The sequence below is a fragment of the Silene latifolia genome, chromosome 10 (genome assembly GCF_048544455.1).
Source record: "Silene latifolia isolate original U9 population chromosome 10, ASM4854445v1, whole genome shotgun sequence".
In the NCBI taxonomy this organism is placed as follows: Eukaryota; Viridiplantae; Streptophyta; class Magnoliopsida; order Caryophyllales; family Caryophyllaceae; genus Silene; species Silene latifolia.
Window position 1 is genome coordinate 4,954,627 of NC_133535.1, and position 20,412 is coordinate 4,975,038.

The following is a 20,412-nucleotide window of genomic DNA, read 5'->3' on the forward strand; positions in this document are numbered from 1 at the left end:
TCACATTTCTCCCTTTGTTCACCCCACAAAATCTAAAAATGCTCATCTCCATGCGCCCTATCAAAAGTCTATTCTAAGCAATACCAACGCCTCAACCATCTCAATCCCCCTCTCCATCTCCGTCACATGCCACAATTGTCATATTCACCTCTGCCTTTACATTTCAATAACCCAATAGCTAGAGCTAGACCACAATTATTCATCAACCTAGAGGCCGGCTATTTACCTGTTCAACGGAAGCGGCCCCTCAAAATTTAGGGCCCGTTCTTTACCATGTTCGCCGACTTTATCACTGCTCATTTACCAAGATTAAAATATTCTATATTCCCTCCTTTAATTAATTCCATATTAATGAAGGGCAAATTGGTAACTTATACAACTCCACTTTTCAAAATTTATACCTAAAGGCTAAAGGTAGCTTTTCTAAAAAATAAAATTATACCTAAAATCTGAATTTCTTCCGAACTTAATACCAATTCTCAAAAAAAGACACAAATTGAGTATTATGCCCTTACTAATTAATTAACCAACCCACCATTTCTCCACCACATTCACCCATCAGCCTTCACCTACATCACATACCTCCACCACCATCATTTTGATCAACCCCGTCTTATGTCGGCACCGCCATATGCCCCGGTATTGTCAACCCGTTTGTTCTCTCTCTTACACCCCACACCCAAGCCACACCATCCCATCGTCGGTGTCGACACTAACACCTCGCATTACCTCCTGCCCCGTCAAACACCCACCAATCCAAAGCATAAGACATCAATATCCAGACGTATGGAGGGGACATTAGGGGAGGGGCACGACTCACATTGGTAGTGGTCGCGACAGGGGGAGGAGATGGGTGATGGTGAAGGGAAGTTTATGGTGGATGTGAGAGTTAATAGGTTAAGGTAGTAGGAAATGGTGGTGAAAGATTCGGGAAAGTGGGTAGAAAGGGTCGTTGGGGGAGAGGGCGGTTCTGGTTGAGTTAATGGTAGTAACGGTGGATTTGATAAATATATGATACTATTTATCAGATGTCCTTGAGAGGGACAATAGAGATACTACTCCATTCAACTCCACTCTACCTATTTGTGAGGTAAAATGGTATCCGTCACAAGCTTGTGACGGATATGTCATGTCTTCAATGAGAATTTGTGATAAGTAATGGGGTATGATATAAATAAGTAGGGTATGAGTGGAAAATGGTGGAGTTTGATGTAGAAGTAGTGGGGTATGAGTGACAAATATTGTAAATAAATAATGGGTATGAGGATAAAATGATCATGAGTAAGTCTTGCTTAAAACGGGTTGGATTTTAAGACAGGTCGTTGTGTGAGAGGAAATGGGTAGAGGGGACAAAGGTGGGACCTCCCATGTGCTTCTCCACTCACTCTAAATGGGTATTTTGTGAGAGAATATGGTATCCGTCTTATTAATAAGACGGATACCTTGGTCTGAAATAAGAATTGGTGAATGATCATTTGGCATTCCTTTTTAGGAAATAGGTAGAGTGGAGTTGAATGGATGAAAAAGGAAATATGGTGGAGTGGAGTTGAATGGAGGAAGTACTTTTTAAACATACCATCACTTATTTTTAATGTTTTCTGTAGGTTTTATAAATCACTTATTTTTAATGTTTTCTGTAGGTTTTATAAATCACGTTTAAACTTAATATACTTAATAGTAGAAGATAATTAATGTAACTAAGACGGATGGATTAACAATGGTTTATATATTTTAGTGAAAGTCTATTTCACCGAATTAGTGACATAATTGGTTACCTTTCGTCTTGATTTATAAATTGTAAGCCCTTCTAATTACAACAGTTATAATTATTAAGTTGTTCATAGTACTCCTTGCACCCTAATCATACACACATAACTAGAATAGAACGAGTTTGATGCGTGCATTTTATATGCGCTATTTCTTTTATTTGGCACGTATTTTCATGCTTTATTATGACTATGTCCCTATTATTTCCCCCCTTTTTCTCGCTACTGGGTGAGTTGTGTGACTTATGCAAATTCTAAGTCCTACTAAGTTGCGAGAATCCATTATAAGCATTATAGGGCGATTAAAGATCCGAGAGTACCTTTTCACTACCCCTTAGACTAATATTAACGATCGATATGTGACCTAGACAATACCATTAGACATTCATTGGTGAACCGACAATCCTAGTTGTCTCTCCATACTTTTATACTCATTCTTAATCTTTTATTTCTCTTTCCTTTACTACTTGTAGTTTAGCGAACAAAACCAAACCACCTCGAATTTGTTACCTAGACAGACTTTAGTTAGCAAGTAGTCACATTTTAGTCTCCCTGTGGATACGATCCCGACTTCCCTAGCTATATTAGTTAGAAACCAATTGGTTATTTTTGTTAGGTTGCGACAGCAGTGTCAAATTTTGGCGCCGTTGCGGCGCCGTTGCCGGGGAGACGGTGAATTTCTATTTGTTTATTTTAGTTTGTCTTTTTATCTCAAGAAAACTAGAAACTTTAGTTCCTTCACACTGTCCTTATTATTTCCCTTTAGTGTTTGTTTATGCCCATGTATCACAGGTCCGAGCTCATTCCATTTGATCCCAAACCAGAAACGACATTCCGTGCTAGACGAAACTTTTGGAAAGAAATCCATAAAGCCGAAGACTTGAGTACGCTTGAATCTCACTACGCTGCAGAAAATCAGTCTTTCGAAAGCATACTACTACTTTTACTGTTACTAAGATCACGCCTAAATTACCAAGTCAATCTGAGCCTACGGCCGATTCCATTCCTAAGGGGTTTACACTCCTTTCTGCCACTACCGGTACTTTTGAATTCCGCCCCTCTTTCATCGATTTGGTGGAGCAGAATGCTTTTGGGGTTGCTGCTAATGAAGATCCCCGAGAAGCATATGGTAATTTCCACTGACTATTGCTGCTCTATTCTGCTAGGTGCTGGTGTTACGCAAGAGAAACAAGTGCCTTGAGGAGCCAGATTACTAGCTTTAAGCAAAAGCACCCACTGAAGATCTATATGAAGCTTGGGTTCGCTTTAAAAAGCTAGTTCGCTCTAATCCCCACCACGAATTTCAACAATGGTTCCATTGCAACCAATTCTATAATGGGTTATACGATGATCATAGAGTCATACTAGATGTCACTCCTAATGGACGATTTGAGAACAATACCGATGATGATAAGGGCTGGAACACATTTGAGGCGATGGTCACTCATAGGGCTGAGTATCGGAATCCGAGGGGTAGTGTGTGCTGGTTGTGACAATAATGTTGTAGATGCACAATTAGAAGCTATGAATGCCCCATTTGCTAGACTTGAGTTGGGTCTAACTTCAGGAGGATAACAAAAAGTTTCTGTGAGAGATGCGGAATTGAAGGACAATGCGGAATTGAAGGTCACTCAGCTGCCGAATGTATGACGGAGAAGGAATAAGTGCATGCATTTCGGCACTACAAGCAAGCTAATCCGTTCTCCAATTTTTATAATGAGAGAACTAAGGAGCATCCTAACTTCTCCTAGACGAGCTAGAATGTATTTAATGCTACTCCACCTCCACAAGAGGTGTCCTATGTCATTCCGGCAAATAGAAATCAGCAACAAGGATTTCAAAAAACCCCATCATTCCCACCACCTCAGCAAGGTACCTCTCAAAATCAAAGTGAAATTGCGGAATTAAAGGATATGTTGAAATCTCTTATGATACATCTCCAGAAGAGTGATCGGGCTAAGGATGCTTCCATTAAGTTGCTTGAAAATCAAATAACTCAATTAGCATCAAAGCAAGCTACAAGGCAAGCGGGTCAGTTGCCCTCCCAGCCAGATAAATCTCATGAGACGGTTAATGCTATACATCTTCGAAGCGGTCTCACGTATGACGGACCACCAATGCCTAAAGAGAGTGACAATTTCATTATTGAAGAAATAGATGTTAATGCTTAACCTGAGATAGACGACGAAGTGAACGCTGGTTCGAGCAGTGGTGGTCGATTGACGGAGAGTGACAATTTCATTATTGAAGAAATAGATGTTAATGCTTAATCCAGCAGTGGTGGTCGATCGACAGGAATTGATGGTCGATCGACACAGACAAATCATGTTTATCGACGGATGACAGAAGTTGCTCGTAAGTCAACCGACGTTGCTGATGAGTCGGTTTCTACTGCTGATAAGTCGACCGGTGAAGCTTATGCTAAGTTTATGAGGGAAATTTTAACTCGTAAACGTAGTTTTGATGAGGTGGAGACTATAGCTTTTACCAAGGAGTATAGTGCACTCCTACAAAACAAGTCCGAAGTTAGCTGATCCAGGTAGTTTCTCCGTGCCCTGCTCTATAGGCACCCATATTATAGATAATGCTTTATGTTATTTGGGTGCTAGTGTGAGTGTCCTACCTTTGTCTTTAGCTAAAATGATAGATTTGACTAAGTTTAAATGTACCAATATGATTGTCCAAATGACAAATCGTTCCTTGTCACGTCCTTTGGGATCCTAGAAGATGCCCCTGTGCGGGTTCGGAAGTTCTTTATACCCGTTCGATCGACAGGGTCTAAAGTGACAGAGACTTAGCGTTAATCGATAGGTGCTTCGTTGGCCGTGATTTAGCTCGTGATTGGGCTTTTAGTTACTTAATTGTTTTATCTCTTTGGACTTAGTATAAAAGGCGTGGAAAACAATTCATTAGGCTATCTGATATTCTACCTTTGGCCGCTAAATACTTTACTACGTAAAAACTCTCTAAAACTTTTAGATCTAACTTTGTATTCTCTCTTCACTAATCTTCCGAATTATTGGTAATTAAATTAATTCTTGTTCTTTTGCCTTTATTGTTCTTATTGCTTTTTCTCTCTCATCTTTATTATCAACAGTTTTATGTTTAATTTATTTTATCGTTTCTTAATCATGAATTCATCTCTTATTATCATCATTATCGCTATTGTTGTCGACCTCGTCATGCGTAGTTAATTTCTGTGCTAGGATTTAGGGGAGCCATGAATTTATGACGGTTGTTAATTAGGTTTTAGATTGGTCGATTATATTATGCCTTTGTTGTTAATTGTAGCATTAAATCGCGATTAATCAGTTATTGCGCATGATTGATTAATTGATCCGCTACTAAGTTGCGAGAGCCTGTTAGACCTAAGATAGAGATCCCGGTGAGGGTTAGACCTGCTACAAACATTAGAGTGTCCTACTAAGTTGCGAGAGCCTGTTAGAAGCATTCTAGGGCGATTAGCGATCCGAGAGTACCTTTTCACTACCCCTTAGACTAACATTTGCAACCGATATGTGACCTAGACAATACCGTTAGACATTCATTGGTGAAACGACAATCCTAGTTGTCTCTCCATACTTTATACTCATTCTTAATCTTTTATTTTTCTTTCCTTTAGTACTTGTAGTTTAGCAAACAAAACCAAACCACCCCGAATTTGTTACCTTACTCAGATTTTAGTTAGCAAGTAGAACACATTTTAGTCTTCCTATGGATACAATCCCGACTTTTCTAGCTATATTAGTCAGAGACCAGTTGATTATTCTTGATAGGTTGTGACAGCCGTGTGAGATGCAAATAGGATTGATTTCCATGCAATCAATGCAAATACGAAAACGAGACATGCAAAATTGTTTTAAAATAAAAATAAGGACATAATTAGCAATTAAATATTGGTAATAATTTAAGCATGAACTCATGAAGTGTAATAATATTTTCATATTTAACACAATATATATTCTAATATACCACATCAATACATCATACATTTTTTAGTTAGTGTAAGAGGCAAACAATTGTAAGTTGCATGATGGAAATGAAATTACGAAATACGAGAGTATTAGAGTTCTATAAACCTCAAACCAAAAAAATAATCTTTATGACTTGAGGTTCCGTTTGGCAAGGCATTTCAGAGGTACCTTAAGTACCAGATTTGGTCAAAGTAGTATATTTGACCAAAATTTCAGGTACCTTATTTTTTTGTAAACGTTTGACAAGTAGCTTATTTAACGGAAGATGATACACATACACGAGGTGTATGGTTTTTCCATACACAACCAATTACGTGGTGGCACGTGGCAAACTAGAGTTAACCTCCATTAGTTAGTTTAAGGCTAGGTTAGTAATTTAACATTTGTAGTTAAATTGTTAACTACATCTAGTTAACTATATTTATGGAATTTTTTTATTTCTTTATTTATAAATTAGATTTATTATTAAATCAAACCTCAAAAAATGTCTTTGATGAGGATTGATCCCATAACCTCTTGGTTTGAATACCCTTACTATTACCACTATGACACATTCATCTTGTTGTCATTTTTGCATATCTTTTGATATATATCTTTGTTAAGACCTGAGTTAAAACAATATGTATATATAATCATTATTAATTGTACTTCTAACTTATATTTAATGTACCTTCAGTATTAGATCAATGTACATACTAGGTTAGTTAAATATACTTGATAAAAATTAAACTAAATATTTTATATACCTATCGTATTTATTATTTATAATTATAATTTATATAATTAATATGAAATTTACATTCATTATAGGTCATATTATTATATCGAAAAATATTTAATAAATTGAGGCGATTTTTTATTATTATTATAATATTAAAAATTATCAGGTATTATTACGAAAAATTATTATAACGCTCTAGATGTCATGTGTAAATATATTATTAAATTGTACGTCGAATGTATTTCACCATAATTTCCGTCTATAACTCATTAAGTGCATTTTAGATTTATAAGGGGTACATATATAAATTTAGGATCCAGTGAGAACCATACACTACAAAAGTAATGCGGGAAACTGATGGAAATTTTGACGAATTTTCCATACCGTCAACTAACTCGGGAAACTAACGGAATACTGACGGATATTTCGTCAGTAAAAAATACTACTGACGGATATTCCGTCAGAATCCGTCACAGGTTACTCGAGCGTTGAAAAAAGCAATGACGTCATCAGAGCCTGACGGGTTATGACGTTATCCGTCAGCTATTAAATATTACTGATGGAAATCCCGTCAGATGTCCCCTCCCCAGAACTAGGCGCAAAACTCCATTATTGATAGAAAAGTCCTGACAGAAAAACCGTTAGAAAAGTCAATATTTTGTTGACTTTCCTAAAGGAAATTCCGTCAGGAACTTTCAAAACACGGGTTCCTAACGAGTTTTCCGTCAGGAGTTTCCTTTGCCAGAATTAGCCAAAAGCCAATAATTGAGAGGAAACTTTATTGTTAAAATAATGACATATTTGGATTCGACGTACAATTTAATGTCTAGATAATAATCCCTCCTATTCTCCATTTTGTTCCCCTTTGTTGTGGGCACTAGATTTTAGGAGGAGAATAAAGTATGAATTGGGTGAGTTGGGTGGGGTTTGGTGATAGAAGGGATGAATGAATAAATAGGATTTAAATAAGGAATTGTGAGTTGAGTGGGGTTTGGTGATAGGAGAGAGGAATGAATAAAATAAGAGTAAAAGTTTTTCAAAAAAGGAAAAGGAAGAAAACCTAAATAATGCGTTTAAGAAAATAGCGAAGAAAATGGTGAATAGAAGGGACTATATTTTTTGGTAAAAAATTATAAGTTAGACAAAAATTGAGGCGAAATACATTTGACGAATTTTCATGCACCTAATAAATATTTTCATGTATGTAACACTTTTCATGAACCTAGTACTCGTTTTCATCCATGTACAATCTGTTTTAGTGTGTCATTGTATTTTTGTACACTAAGTATATACTCCCTCCTATTCGGGGTTTTCTTCCCCTTTGATGTGGGCACAAGATTTTAGGAAATGATTAAAGAATGAATAAAAGAAGATGGTGGGGTTTCTGAATTGGAGAGAGAATCAATAATTAGGAATTAAATAAGGAATTGTGAGTTAAGTGGGGTTTGGTGATAGGAGAGAGGAATGAATAAAATAAGAGTAAAAGTTAGGTTGAGTTTGATGATAGGAGAGAGGGATTAATATAATAAGAGTAAAAGTTTCCAAAATAACAAAAGGGAAGAAAACCTGAATAATCCGTTTAAGGAAATAGGGAAGAAAATAGTGAATAAGAGGGAGTATATTTTTAATATAATAAATAAATTAAGTTTAATTACATCCAATATTATACTTAAATGAACTAAATTAATGATAATGAAATGGTTTATGAAAACTATAAAGAGATAAATAAAATAAAAATTCCCGACAGACACAATATTTCACAATACATTAGATTTGTACTTTAGTTAGTGAATAATAATGATCGCTCTTAAATAATATATTAGTATAATATTTCATATTTATTTAAATTTATAACTCTAATAAATATATATAATAATCTAATATAAAAGTTGATTTGATAAAATTAAGTAAGGGAAAGATTTAACAAATATTTGATATATTTATTGAAATTAGAGTTGTTCATGGACGGAACAGACTCGTCCGTCCGACCCGCTAACAAATAGGGTTTGGACAACATATTTTCCAAATGCCCGGACCACGAACCCGCTCAAAACCTGTTAACATGTCTGTGGGCCAAAAAAATAATGCTAGCCCGGCTCACGTCCGACCTGAGTCCGCATTTGACTACTTTTAATTTAAATATATAAGTCTGATAAAATTGTGTAAGTAGCAAAAGTGACTCTATTAATAATTAAAATAATTGTAGCAACATTTGATGTAATAAATATGATAGTATTCACCAATTTGAGTGGTAAAAGTAACAATAATAGCAGACAGAGTAGCGAAAGTCATAGTAGCAAGAATGATAATAGTGAAATTAACAGTATTAAATGCGAGAGTAGTGAAAATAAATAAATAAATATAGCGGGAGTAGTGAAAATAACAGTAATAGTGACAACAAATGTTATAAAAGTAACAATATGAACAACGAAGAAAGTTAGCTAACAATTCAGTTTAAGAAAGATATTTTGTTTACTTAAATATATAAGTTTGATAAAATTAACGGGAATAGTGAATTTAACTATAAAAATAGCGGGAAGAGTCAAAGAAACAACAGTAATCAAAGGAGTAGTGAACGTAATAGTATTAACAGAGGTATGTCGTGGACGTAATAATATCAACGGCGGGAGAATAAGTGATCGTGTTTTATATAATTTGTTGATAAATTTTAATTTCATCATAATTTCAAGATATATCATAGAAAAATATATTATAAATCATGAATGTTTGTGTTAAAAAATACGAACGCAATTATATTTTATAAAAAAATAAAATTTAAATGATAAATAGAGGTAGACCAGTGGGGTTGACACCAAACTTAGTTAAATGTAAACTAACAGTAAATACAATATTTTGTTCAATTTTTTTCAAGTATACTTAACTCAGTAAATACATAACATTAAATATATAAGGTAGAAGTATATATTTAATAATTATTATAAGTAAATATTATTTTAACTCGGCTTTTAACATCCCCCTACTACTAAGAGAATAAAAATTCTCTTAGTTTTCCCTCCAAAAAGCATCTAGCTAAATAAGGTAATAAATAAAATTTTCTTCCATTACATTATTATCTTTTCAATGAATATATTTTTATAAATAAACTCTAATTTTTTAAATAAATTCATAATTATGATTTTTTCATTAAAATAAAATAAAATTGATATTAAACTATAAATTATAAGTTGCTAAATTTTTCAGTAATGCAATAATTATTAATGTAGAGAATAACTTGATACATGCTTACTATTAGCTTCGTGACAAAAAACATTCACTAAAAAAATTCACAATTTAAATAAATTTTTTTATTAGTTTTCCATTTCATTTTTTTTTGTTTCATATCAAAATACAATTGAGTGAACTGATAAATATTAATGAGGTGCAAATTTAAAAAGTATATAAATCCTCCTATATACTAAGACATGGAATTATTCCTTTCTTTTGATTAATTTTAAAATTAGTTATTTTTTATAAAAATTTATGAGATATAAATCTAAAATTTATAACTAATACACTAAATTAAAAGACCTATATTTACTGCGCATTTGCGCGGGATCTACACTAGTACAAATAACAAAAGAGATACAAATTTAGCAAAGAGAGAAATGTGTCTCAATGGTAATAGCAAGTGTATATGCCTAGGTCATGGGTTCGAGCCTTCCATACACCTCGTGTATGTGTAGCCTTTTTGTTATTTAACCAAACAAGCTACCTGAAATGAAATGCTATCTAGAGTAGCATTTGAAATTTCAGGTACCTGATTTAATTTGGTTTTCCGTTTTACCCCTTAAATTTATACTATTAAATAATTATCATATCCTTTTACGTCATTTTATCAAAATCAGTTACCTTTTCCGTTAGTTTGTCAAACGCTTTTTTAATATAATCAGCTACTTTATTAGTTTCTAATTTTAAACTATCTTATCAGTTACCTTTTTCGATTTCAAGTAGCTCTTTAGTTTTCAGCTAGCTTTTAAAGTTTGAGCTACCTTTTCAGTTAGTACCAAACACACCTAAGATTATAAGTTTGTTACATTCCTTATATACTTTTAACATTCACAAATTCTTGTTTGTGACGGCACATATCCGTCACTCTTGAGTGACGGATACCATTTTACCTCACAAAGTACCCACTTTTTCTCTTTCTGCAACACTATTTATGTGGTCACCTTTCTCCACTAATCCATTTTGTTACCATTTTATCTCACAAAATATCCGCCACAAATGGTAACCCGTCACAAGGGAGACCAATTGTTTAACATTTTACAATTGCTGCAATGTACACGTATATATTCTTCCCTATTTCCTAAAACGGATTATTCAGGTTTTCTTCCCCTTTCTTATTTTGGAAACTTTTACTCTTATTTTATTCATTTCTCTCTCCTATCACCAAACCTCACCCAACTCTTTTACTCATATTTTATTACTTTCCTTAATGTTTTGGCCCCACCATTTCTTATTTAACTCATAATTATTCATCCCTCCCTCCAACTAACAAACCCCACCCAACTTTTTACTCTTATTTTATTCTTCTCCTTAATTCCCGTGCCCACAAACAAGGGGAAGAATACATAGAATTGGAGGGAGTAATAATATACTCAGTTGATGTAAAAATTAATGTTATATAACACAGTTCTCACAATTCTATGATCATTAGTCAACTTATAGTTAGATGAATCGATAATAAAAGGGTTAAAGATTGATGGTCTTACTTAACTTCAAATTATTACTAATTATATTACTAACTATTACTATGGTACACAGATTGCACTAAATGACTTTCAAGGTGAGTATTTTATTTGTACATGAGAATCTCTTACTAGTGTAGTATATAGTCTTCTGTTTCGGTCATTCGTTGCCTTTGGTTTGGTACAAAAACCAAGGAAATAGAGGGAGACAATCATTAGATGTCAAGTGGATCAGGCTAAATTAGGTGTGCTAAATTGAGTGTGAAAGATCCAATTGCCGATCAACGATATTTCTAAAATAGAAAGGCAATTAATTGACAAAACACCCAAAATGAAATAGGGAAACAAATAACGAGGACGGTGAAAGTAATAATAAAGCTAAAATTACTAAAAAACAAAATACTCCGTATCAATTATAGTTTCAAGTTTACGAAAGCTAAACACCACCGTCATTCGTTTGAAAGAAAGTCTTTTCATACGTAATAGATTTTGATTTTTAGAAGTTTGAGTAAAAAATCAGGAGAATAATATTTGAATCACATAGAAAAAGTTTTGGCACAAAGCAAGATTAAAGAAATGAGAGACGTAATACAAACTATAAAAAAGTGAAAGGTATTCATGGAATGAGAAGAATCAACTTCACAATAGAAAATAAAGAATCTAAAATACCTAAGACAACTAAATAAAAAAAAAAAAACGTAAACAAGCAACTGGTTGTTTGTATTAGTGTATTACGTCTCTACCACTTGTTTAGATACGAGTTTTGAAAAGTGGCGTTATTCTAGGTATAAGATATAAATTTACCCTATTAAAAAATTCTTTATTTTTAGTCATCCTCAATCATATCTTCCCCAACAAAATACTCCGTATTAAACTTCCTTATTAATTTTAACCTTTTTGTAAAGCAGTTTTCCATAATTTTCTATTCCACTAAATTTTCACTCTTCTTAAAAGTTGTAGAATGATTATCAAAAGAAATACTCCCTCCGATTCTTAATAACCTTTCTTATTTTCTTTTTCGTCAATTCACAATATCCTCCTTATTTCTTATTTTGCATGTGGGGTAGTTATTTTGTGTCGTCCAAATTCATTTTTTTATTTCTTGTGTAAAAAGGTAATAGGGAAGGTTATTAATAATCGGAGGGAATATTTATTTTCCATCTCATGAACTCATCTTCAATATTTCCTTCAATTTTTCTAGTTTTAATTTCAATTTAGTTGGAATTTCTCTACTTCAGAGAATTCTTTTTTTTTTTTTTGAAGAAACCCCAAAAGGGATTTAAATATCATTAGCACAATCAAAGGAGACAAGCTCAGCAATATTTAGCGGAAGTACATCGACCCAGAAACGCCTACCTGGCAACCACGGCCTTACATGAGCAAGTTCGTGAGCCACCTTATTACTAGAACGCCTAACATAGGAAAAAACAACAGAGTTAAAAAAAGAACAAAGCGAATAAATGTCATCATAAATAAGATACAAATCACTACGGCCTTGCTTCCGCTTGCGCAAGTCTTCTATCACAGTCAAACAATCACTTTCGATTTCGACATCCGATATCTCCATATTCTTCGCCTCATGAAGACCCAAGAGAATCGCTTCAGCCTCGAGCATAGACGGCTCCCGCATCTCATCCTTCTGAACCGTGACACCCCATAGGACCCCCCCTTCATCATCACGGCAAATGGCACCCAGGCCCAATCCCGTACCCGCCATTGTTCCTGCGTCAACATTGATCTTCACCCAACCCGGCTTTGGTTTAATCCATCCTTGAGTCACCACATCACGCTCCACACCCGTGTCCCCTGCCACACCTCCCATTTCCTCAACAAGCTCCCTCACCCGGTGCAGCACATCCTCCACACTCCACCGCACACCATCAAAGACTAGGTAACTATTCAATTACGTCTTTTAGATTTGTTTTATTATTTATAGTTATGATTAATTTTTATTCAATTTGTGGATTTTCTTACAATATTTTGTCTTATTTACAATTTTTACATATTCCTTTCACATTTATTGATGAACACAAATTCTTGTTTGTGACCAAACATATCCGTCACTCTTCACTCTTGAGTGACGGATACCATTTTACCTCACAAAGTACCCATTTTTTCTCTCTCTGCAACACTATTTATGCGGTCCCTTTTCTCCACTAACCCATTTTGTTACCATTTTATCTCACAAAATATCCGCCATAAATGGTACCCGTCACAAAGGAGACCAATTGATAAACACAAATTCTTGGGAGGATTAAAAGAATCTAGTTGCTCATTTATGTACAACTTTTATTCTTTTAGGGACACTTTTTCATAAAATTTCCAAACACTATCCTTTCCCTCAGCCAATTAACCTAATCAAATTTATCCCAAAAAGTTCAATTATAAATCTTAATTCTCATATCAAACTGTAACGACAAATTTTGTATTGCGATAACTGAAATACAAAACAAGGAAACAAAATGAGTTTTTATTAATATCAGAAAAGTTCGTGTACAATCTCTAATAATCCTCTGATTCTAACTAAACAAACAGGGTGCGCGTGCACGATCCACGTAGGGGGTGCGCGTGCGTTTTGCAGGGGGTGCGCGTGTAGAGGGTGTATGCATTCTACGCGCGACGTTGACTTGTATTCTTGAGAGGGTCGAACGACTTGAGTCTCTCTTGAATGTTTGAATATTCGAGTTTGAATGTTTGAATATTCGAGTTTGAATGTTTGAGTTTTCTTGAGCAGGCGGTACGAATTTGTTGTGCTTGTTGACTGCTTACGTTGAATTTCACGAGATTTCCAGAGAGATTTCCAGAGCTTTTCTTTTCTTCCAGTTTTTCTATCTCTGAATGAAATGAACTTCGCCTCTATTTATAGAGAATAGTTGGGCTTTCGCGGGCTTTTTTTCGGCTTGTTTGCAAAGTTGCCCCAAATTGACTTTTGTTTGGACCCGAATAACTCAGAATGACCCAAATTTGATTTAAAAGGGACAAAAATAATTAAATTGAGTAACTTATTCATTATTAACTCAAATTAATTAATTTCGGTATTTTCGACATTTAAATAAAATTATAATGCCTACACAAACATAGTAATTAACTCGTATTATCTATAAATTACAGCAATTTTGAATGAATTAAATTGAATATATGAAATTATCCTTTAAGAATCAAGCCCATGGAGAAAAAATATCTAGATTACATAATTACTCTATCATAATATAAGAAGAATTGGAGTAGGGTTTTAATTTCTACAAACAAGTGGACATCAATCTGATGATTTGCAATTATTGTTAATGTTATGCAGACTTGAGATCCGAGACACATGAATGTGGGAAAATTCGAACGCTCTTGGTTTTAATGCTTTATTGTCTATTAATTTGAATTGAACCTTTTAAGCTATTAGTAAATGTTTTGTGGTGGCAGAAGTGATGGTTTTTAGCGGTAAGGGTGATGGTTAGGAAATGGAAGGAGAAAGTTGAAAGGGAGAAAATTGAGATGGGTTGAAAATTGAAAAAGAGGGGAGTTGAAATGGAAAGAGTAAAATAGGAAATCGGGTATATAATTGAGTAAATCATGTGCATGTAAGAGCAATACCCTAAAAGAAACGCTTCCCTTTTTAGAAGTTTTGTAATTGTGATTTGTGAATTTATTGGATTGTAAGTAAGAAAATATAAAAGTGCTATTTTGAGTGTTGAATATGAAAACATCCAATTTATGTATGTTTTTTTTACATTAAACGTATTAAACTTAGGGGCCCATATTATATTTATTACTGGGCCTTACAATCTCCCGGCCGGCCCTGTATAAAAGTAACCTTTTTCTTCTCTCTTCGATGATGGTGAGCATAATAAAAACTACACCAATTCTTATTAATAAGACGGATACCATATTCTCTCACAAAATACCCATTTAGGGTGAGTGGAGAAGCACATGGGAGGTCCCACCTTTGTCCCCTCTACCCATTTCCTCTCACACAACGACCCGTCTTAAAATCCAACCCGTTTTAAGCAAGACTTACTCTAAAAACTAATGATGATTTTCGAATAATTAACACTAGACATTGATGTTAACCATAATAGATCATAATTGTTGAAAAAGAATCTACCATGTAAAGATAAATGTCGATGGTGATTTGTTTCCGTGAATTATGATTTTGATTCGAGTAAGAGATGCACAAATTGATTAAGGTGATTAGCATTGAATTTAATCGATCTTTATCTTCGATCATTAGGGTAATTGCAACGCCGGGCCAGTAGCCCATCCCACTTCCTACCTCGGGCCATGTCCGGGTTCAACTAGCCAGGCTAGCCCAAGCCCACCCGTACGTTTGACCAGCCCCAATTAGAGTTAGCAAAAAGGGCCCGCGGGCTGGTGGGGAGCACGGCCCAGGGCATGGCTAATACGACATATGATTTGGGCATACAAGAATGGAAGACAGTACAAATAATTGAAGTCTGAAGTCAGTTAGTAAAGTTTACCTCCAAGTCCGAGGATGGCAACCGTAGAAATGAGAGCTTTCTCATTACTTGGGCTGCACATTTTTTCTATCAATTCCTTCATCTCATCCTCTCTCCCCACGAATTCAGCCTCATTAGCAGATGCATGTTGTCGAGCTTGGCTCAATCTCTCGCTACCTTCATCATAGTTTGCAGACGTCCCTGCTGTGATCTTCAACTGTTTGAGACCCATGTCTTGGGCCTTCTTTTGAAGATCGTCAAACGCGGCTAGGGCATCTCTAACCTTGTGAGACATCCTGAAGCGAAATACGATGGGGTTGTTGTTACGACTGAAATAGGCTCGGAACTTTTTCACGAATTGCTTTTTCTGCTCGCGTTCCCTCCGGATGATTTCGTAGTCGTAATCATCAATGATATCATCAGCAACATAAACCGCATCCTTGACATTAGAAAGCCAATTGATGACCTGACCTCTCTTGTCAGCACGCGCACTTCCTACGTCATTGACATTAGAAAGCCAATTGATGGCCCGAGAATTTACTCTTAAGCTTTCCAAGATCATCCTTGAGACCCCACATCAGTTTCATCTCCTCTTTGGCTCGGCCGAATACCAGCTCACCCATGGCCTTAGCACCATCGGTGGCCATGCTGATGACAGCCGCTTCAGCCATCACAATTATTGATTAATGAATGAAGTTTTGGTAAACACAAGCTTTTCAATTTTGATGGTTAATTTGTTGGAAATAGAATACATACAATAGAGTAAAGAGAAGGGATGGTTATATATTTACTCCTCTGTAGTACGGAGCACTCCGTATTTTTCAAAACCCCACAAAAATCAATGACTATATTGACTTTAGCTTATTTTATGCACAATTTAAGTCACGTGTTTCCTCCCATATTTGTTAAATCATTTTCTCCTAACTCTCCACTTAAAGTGTTCTCAGTATAATGAAGTTAAGGCAATATTGTCATAAGTACCAAAAATTAGTATTAAATTTCAAATTTTAAAATAATATTTTTCTTTTTTTTTTTGCCAAAGTTATAAAATGAAAGCAATATTTAATGAGTGTTAAAAATGGAAATAAATTTCAAAAGAAAAAATTATATAAGCGACTGAAGAGTTAAGAACGATTAACACCTAAGAGGGGGAGGGGGTGAATTAGGTGTACCTTTTAAAAATTTTATCCTTAACTTGGTTAATTAATTAACTTAAGTAAAGAGTAAGTGAAGTACAAGACTTGAGAAACTTAATTAGATGTAAGTTCACAAGAAGATCTGACAGATTCTATGTCACGATATAGGTGATCATGACACGTAACTTTATTAGGTACATGCGAGAGATAGCAAAGTGGAAGAACGTTAAAGTAAATGAACAAACAAACGACATTTAAAAAATTGGTTCAGCCTCTACTCCGAGGCCTACGTCCAACCGTTATTTTATTGCTTGTTTAGAAATTTACTCAAACTTACTAAACCTCTTACAATGAAAATAACTCGCCAACCTACTCCGGTTGCACTCAAACTTAAAGCTACTCCGCTTCAAGAGTTTATGGGTTCTATCTCAAGGTGTTACAGAATCTTGAATCTCAAGAGTTCACTAAATGAACATGGAGATTACAATGAAGATCTAACACGAGAATCATGGAAGAAACTCATCATGTCACAAAGATCAATCAACCGATACTTGGAGGTTTTTACAGCTTTTTCGAAAACAATTTTGAAGACTTAAAACCAGAAAAACGTTTTGCAAATGCTTGAAGAATAAAGCTTTCAATGCACAAATGATTTGCAAGGTTTTTACAATAAATGCTTTGGAAGTCTTGAGAAATAAATGTGACTAAGACACTCTATTTATAATGGATTTAAGTCTTAGGTAAGTACACTTTGAAAGATTAAATCCAATATTAAAATAATAGCTTTGAGTGATGGTAAGTGTTAGACTTATAGGCTTGGGGCTTAAGAAATCAGAAAACTTAAGCTTCTACACTCAACATGTGACAATTTACCGAAATGGCAAAAAGCCTTTCTTACTTTAGAAGTTTGACAAGTCTTTTTTGCCATTTTGGTAAAAGGTGTTTGCACAAATCTAGAGGCTTAGTCAAGTGGGCTTGTGACTCCAAAATTTCATTGTTTTTCAAGTTTACGAAAATTCAAATGTTTAAGGTTTAAAGTTTGCAAAGTTTTGACACTTAAAAACATTTGGACTAAAAACTCCTCCGTATGATAGTACCGAAAACCACGATGCAAACAGCATCGTTGCATGGTTTTGCCATTACTTGACTTAAATGAGAATGTTACACTTACTCTTACATATATCGACTAAGGCTTTGGAAAGTATCATTGTCTTGACTTCCTTGAATGACTTGATCATCTTGAATCATTGTTGAAAGTCCATTTGATTGCTTCATTCACTAATTATTTCAACTAAGAGCAAACAATCAAATAACAAGGGGACTTGGCATCATCAATCTAATGTGTTCTAACAAATTCCCCCTTTGATGATGACAAGTCCAAACATGTGTGATATTCCCCCTTAGCCCATGGTTAGTCGGTCTTTGGTCAATTTCAACATAAACATAATTAATAAACATGATCAAGGTATTCGAAAGGTGCAACATGCTTGGCCAAAGTAAAACATCTAATCATGGAAGCTAAGACATAATTAAGGTGAACGTTAGCCTAAGAGTTAGAAGATCACACATAGCATAATTTAAACTACTTCCCCCTCTTGACATCGTCAAAGGAGGAGAAAACATGTCCAAAAGGCAAGCAACACGATTAAAACACACGCAAATAGTTCAAGCAAGATAAAAACAAACAACCGAAGGTGCAAGAGAGTGTCTTAAAACGAAACAAAGAGCCAAAGTTCAAGAGGAGAAACGGGTTAAAGAGGCATGAGTTTAGGAGGCATTCTGAAGACGTTCAAGGAGATCTTCATTCATGGTGCGAAGATCACCAACTTCATCCCTCAACTTACCCTGTTCTTTGACCAGCCGATTCACAATCCCAAGGAGCTCATCCAACTTGGCAAGGACCACACCCATTTCAACGGTAGAACCCACTGTAGAACCCGACTGATTTTTCCTTTCCAATTTGCCATTCTTGATCTCCAAGTTCATCCGAGAAAGAAGGCCCGGTGTCATCTCATCACTTAATTTCTCAATAGCAGGGCTTCCCTTCAACACCAACCCTTCCCTCATAAAAATTATCGAGAGCCACATACCATAAGGAACTACGGCATTTTTGTCAAAGTTGCCGCTTTGGAACTCAGTGGACATCTCAAGTATTCGGTGAAACATAAGGCGAGGAAGGTTAATGGGTTTGTGCTTAACAATGTGATGAATTAGGAGCATGTCAAGAAGAGAACATCTCCCACGGCTATTGTTGGAAGGGACAAGGTTACGAAAAACCAGGTTAAAGATGAACCGAATGGGTGCGGTTAATTCAAAGGCATATATGTTGGTAGGGCCATCATCATCATGAGGTCGAAGAACCTTCATGACCTGGGTAGAGGTAACCTCATCAATTTCACCCCAATCACGTTTTGGGAAAGAGGTAAGCCCGACATTACAGATATCAAGATGAGTAGCAAGTTGGTCAATGGTTAGGACAAAGGGTTTCGATTGATAAAGGTGAGAGAGTTCCAGATTCAACATCCACCTTGACTGTTGCATAGAATTGGATGACTTCGGACAAATACATGGGACTATATTTGTCCAACAGATTCACCCAACCCTGTGCATACATGGCCTCTTTGAAGTATTTGAAAGCAAGAGATGTGTCATACCAGGATTTCTTATAGCGCCTTCCACTGTGGAAGCAACAAATCAGCATACCGTGACATATCTTGAAGATCTCCTCCGGGAGATCAAGAGAATTGAGATGGTTGAGGATATCATTCTTTAATGATTCGGCAAAAGGAGCAATGACAAGGTCCATGCATGTGTTGAGAGGCACCTTCTCCTCAATGATTTCATCCTCATTTATGCTCGGTAAATCCCGTTGATAACGAGCTCTTTTGGGTGCTTTTGATTTTGATCCGGATCCCCTTTTTCTTTGTGTAACCTTGGGTTTTGGAGGGGATGCCTCCGGGGTCACATCCTCGTCATCATCACCAAATATCTCAAGCATCTTCCTCTTGGACCGAGTTCGTGATGCAGGTTTGGAAAATAATGGGTCAAGCCCATCATCAAACACCACTGTGGCATCATCACGATCCTCAACATCAACAACTTCATAGTCGATTTTTTCAGCATTGGAATCGATTTCCCTTTCAACAGTGGAAGCCTCCGTTGCATCAATCTCACTCCTCTTATCCTTCTCTAAAGAGTCACTCACCAAATCCTTTAAGAGCACATCATCATCATTCTTCTCAACAGCGACATTACTATCCTCCTTCCTTTCCTTTCCGTCTGAATCCCTCTCATTTTTCTCATTTTCTTTTTCTTCTTCTGATTTCTCTTCACTTTCTTTTTCTTTCTCTGATTTTTCCTCACTTTTTGATTTTTCTGATTTTTCATCACTCTCTTTTTCTTTGTTTCCCTCTTTTGATTTATCTCCATCAGGTTCCCCCTCTTTCAATTCACTTGAGTGATCTCCCTTTTCACTTGTTTCGACAACACCACTTGATTTTTGAATATCTTCATTCTTTTTGGTTCCCTTAGAACCGGAATCTTCTTCATCGGTGTCAATGTCCACCTCAGTATCTAATTGGAGAGAAATAGGAGGATTCCTACTTCTTCCTCCTCTGCCACGACCACCGCCCCTTTTGGCGGTTGTCTTCTTCCGTGCAACAGTTGGCTTGGCAGTGGC

At 35.6% G+C, this 20,412-nt stretch overlaps 1 protein-coding gene across 1 annotated transcript in view; it reads right to left on the reverse strand.

Moving 5' to 3' along the window:
• Window positions 1-16,463, reverse strand: part of LOC141604826 (putative disease resistance protein RGA3) — a 28,511-nt gene extending 12,048 nt beyond the window's left edge. The window contains exon 1 of the mRNA XM_074423341.1: window positions 15,619-16,463. Coding sequence (XP_074279442.1) covers window positions 15,619-16,159 — 541 coding nt within the window. The 5' untranslated portion in view covers window positions 16,160-16,463. The remainder of the gene's footprint in view (window positions 1-15,618) is intronic.
• Window positions 16,464-20,412: the final 3,949 nt, after the last annotated feature.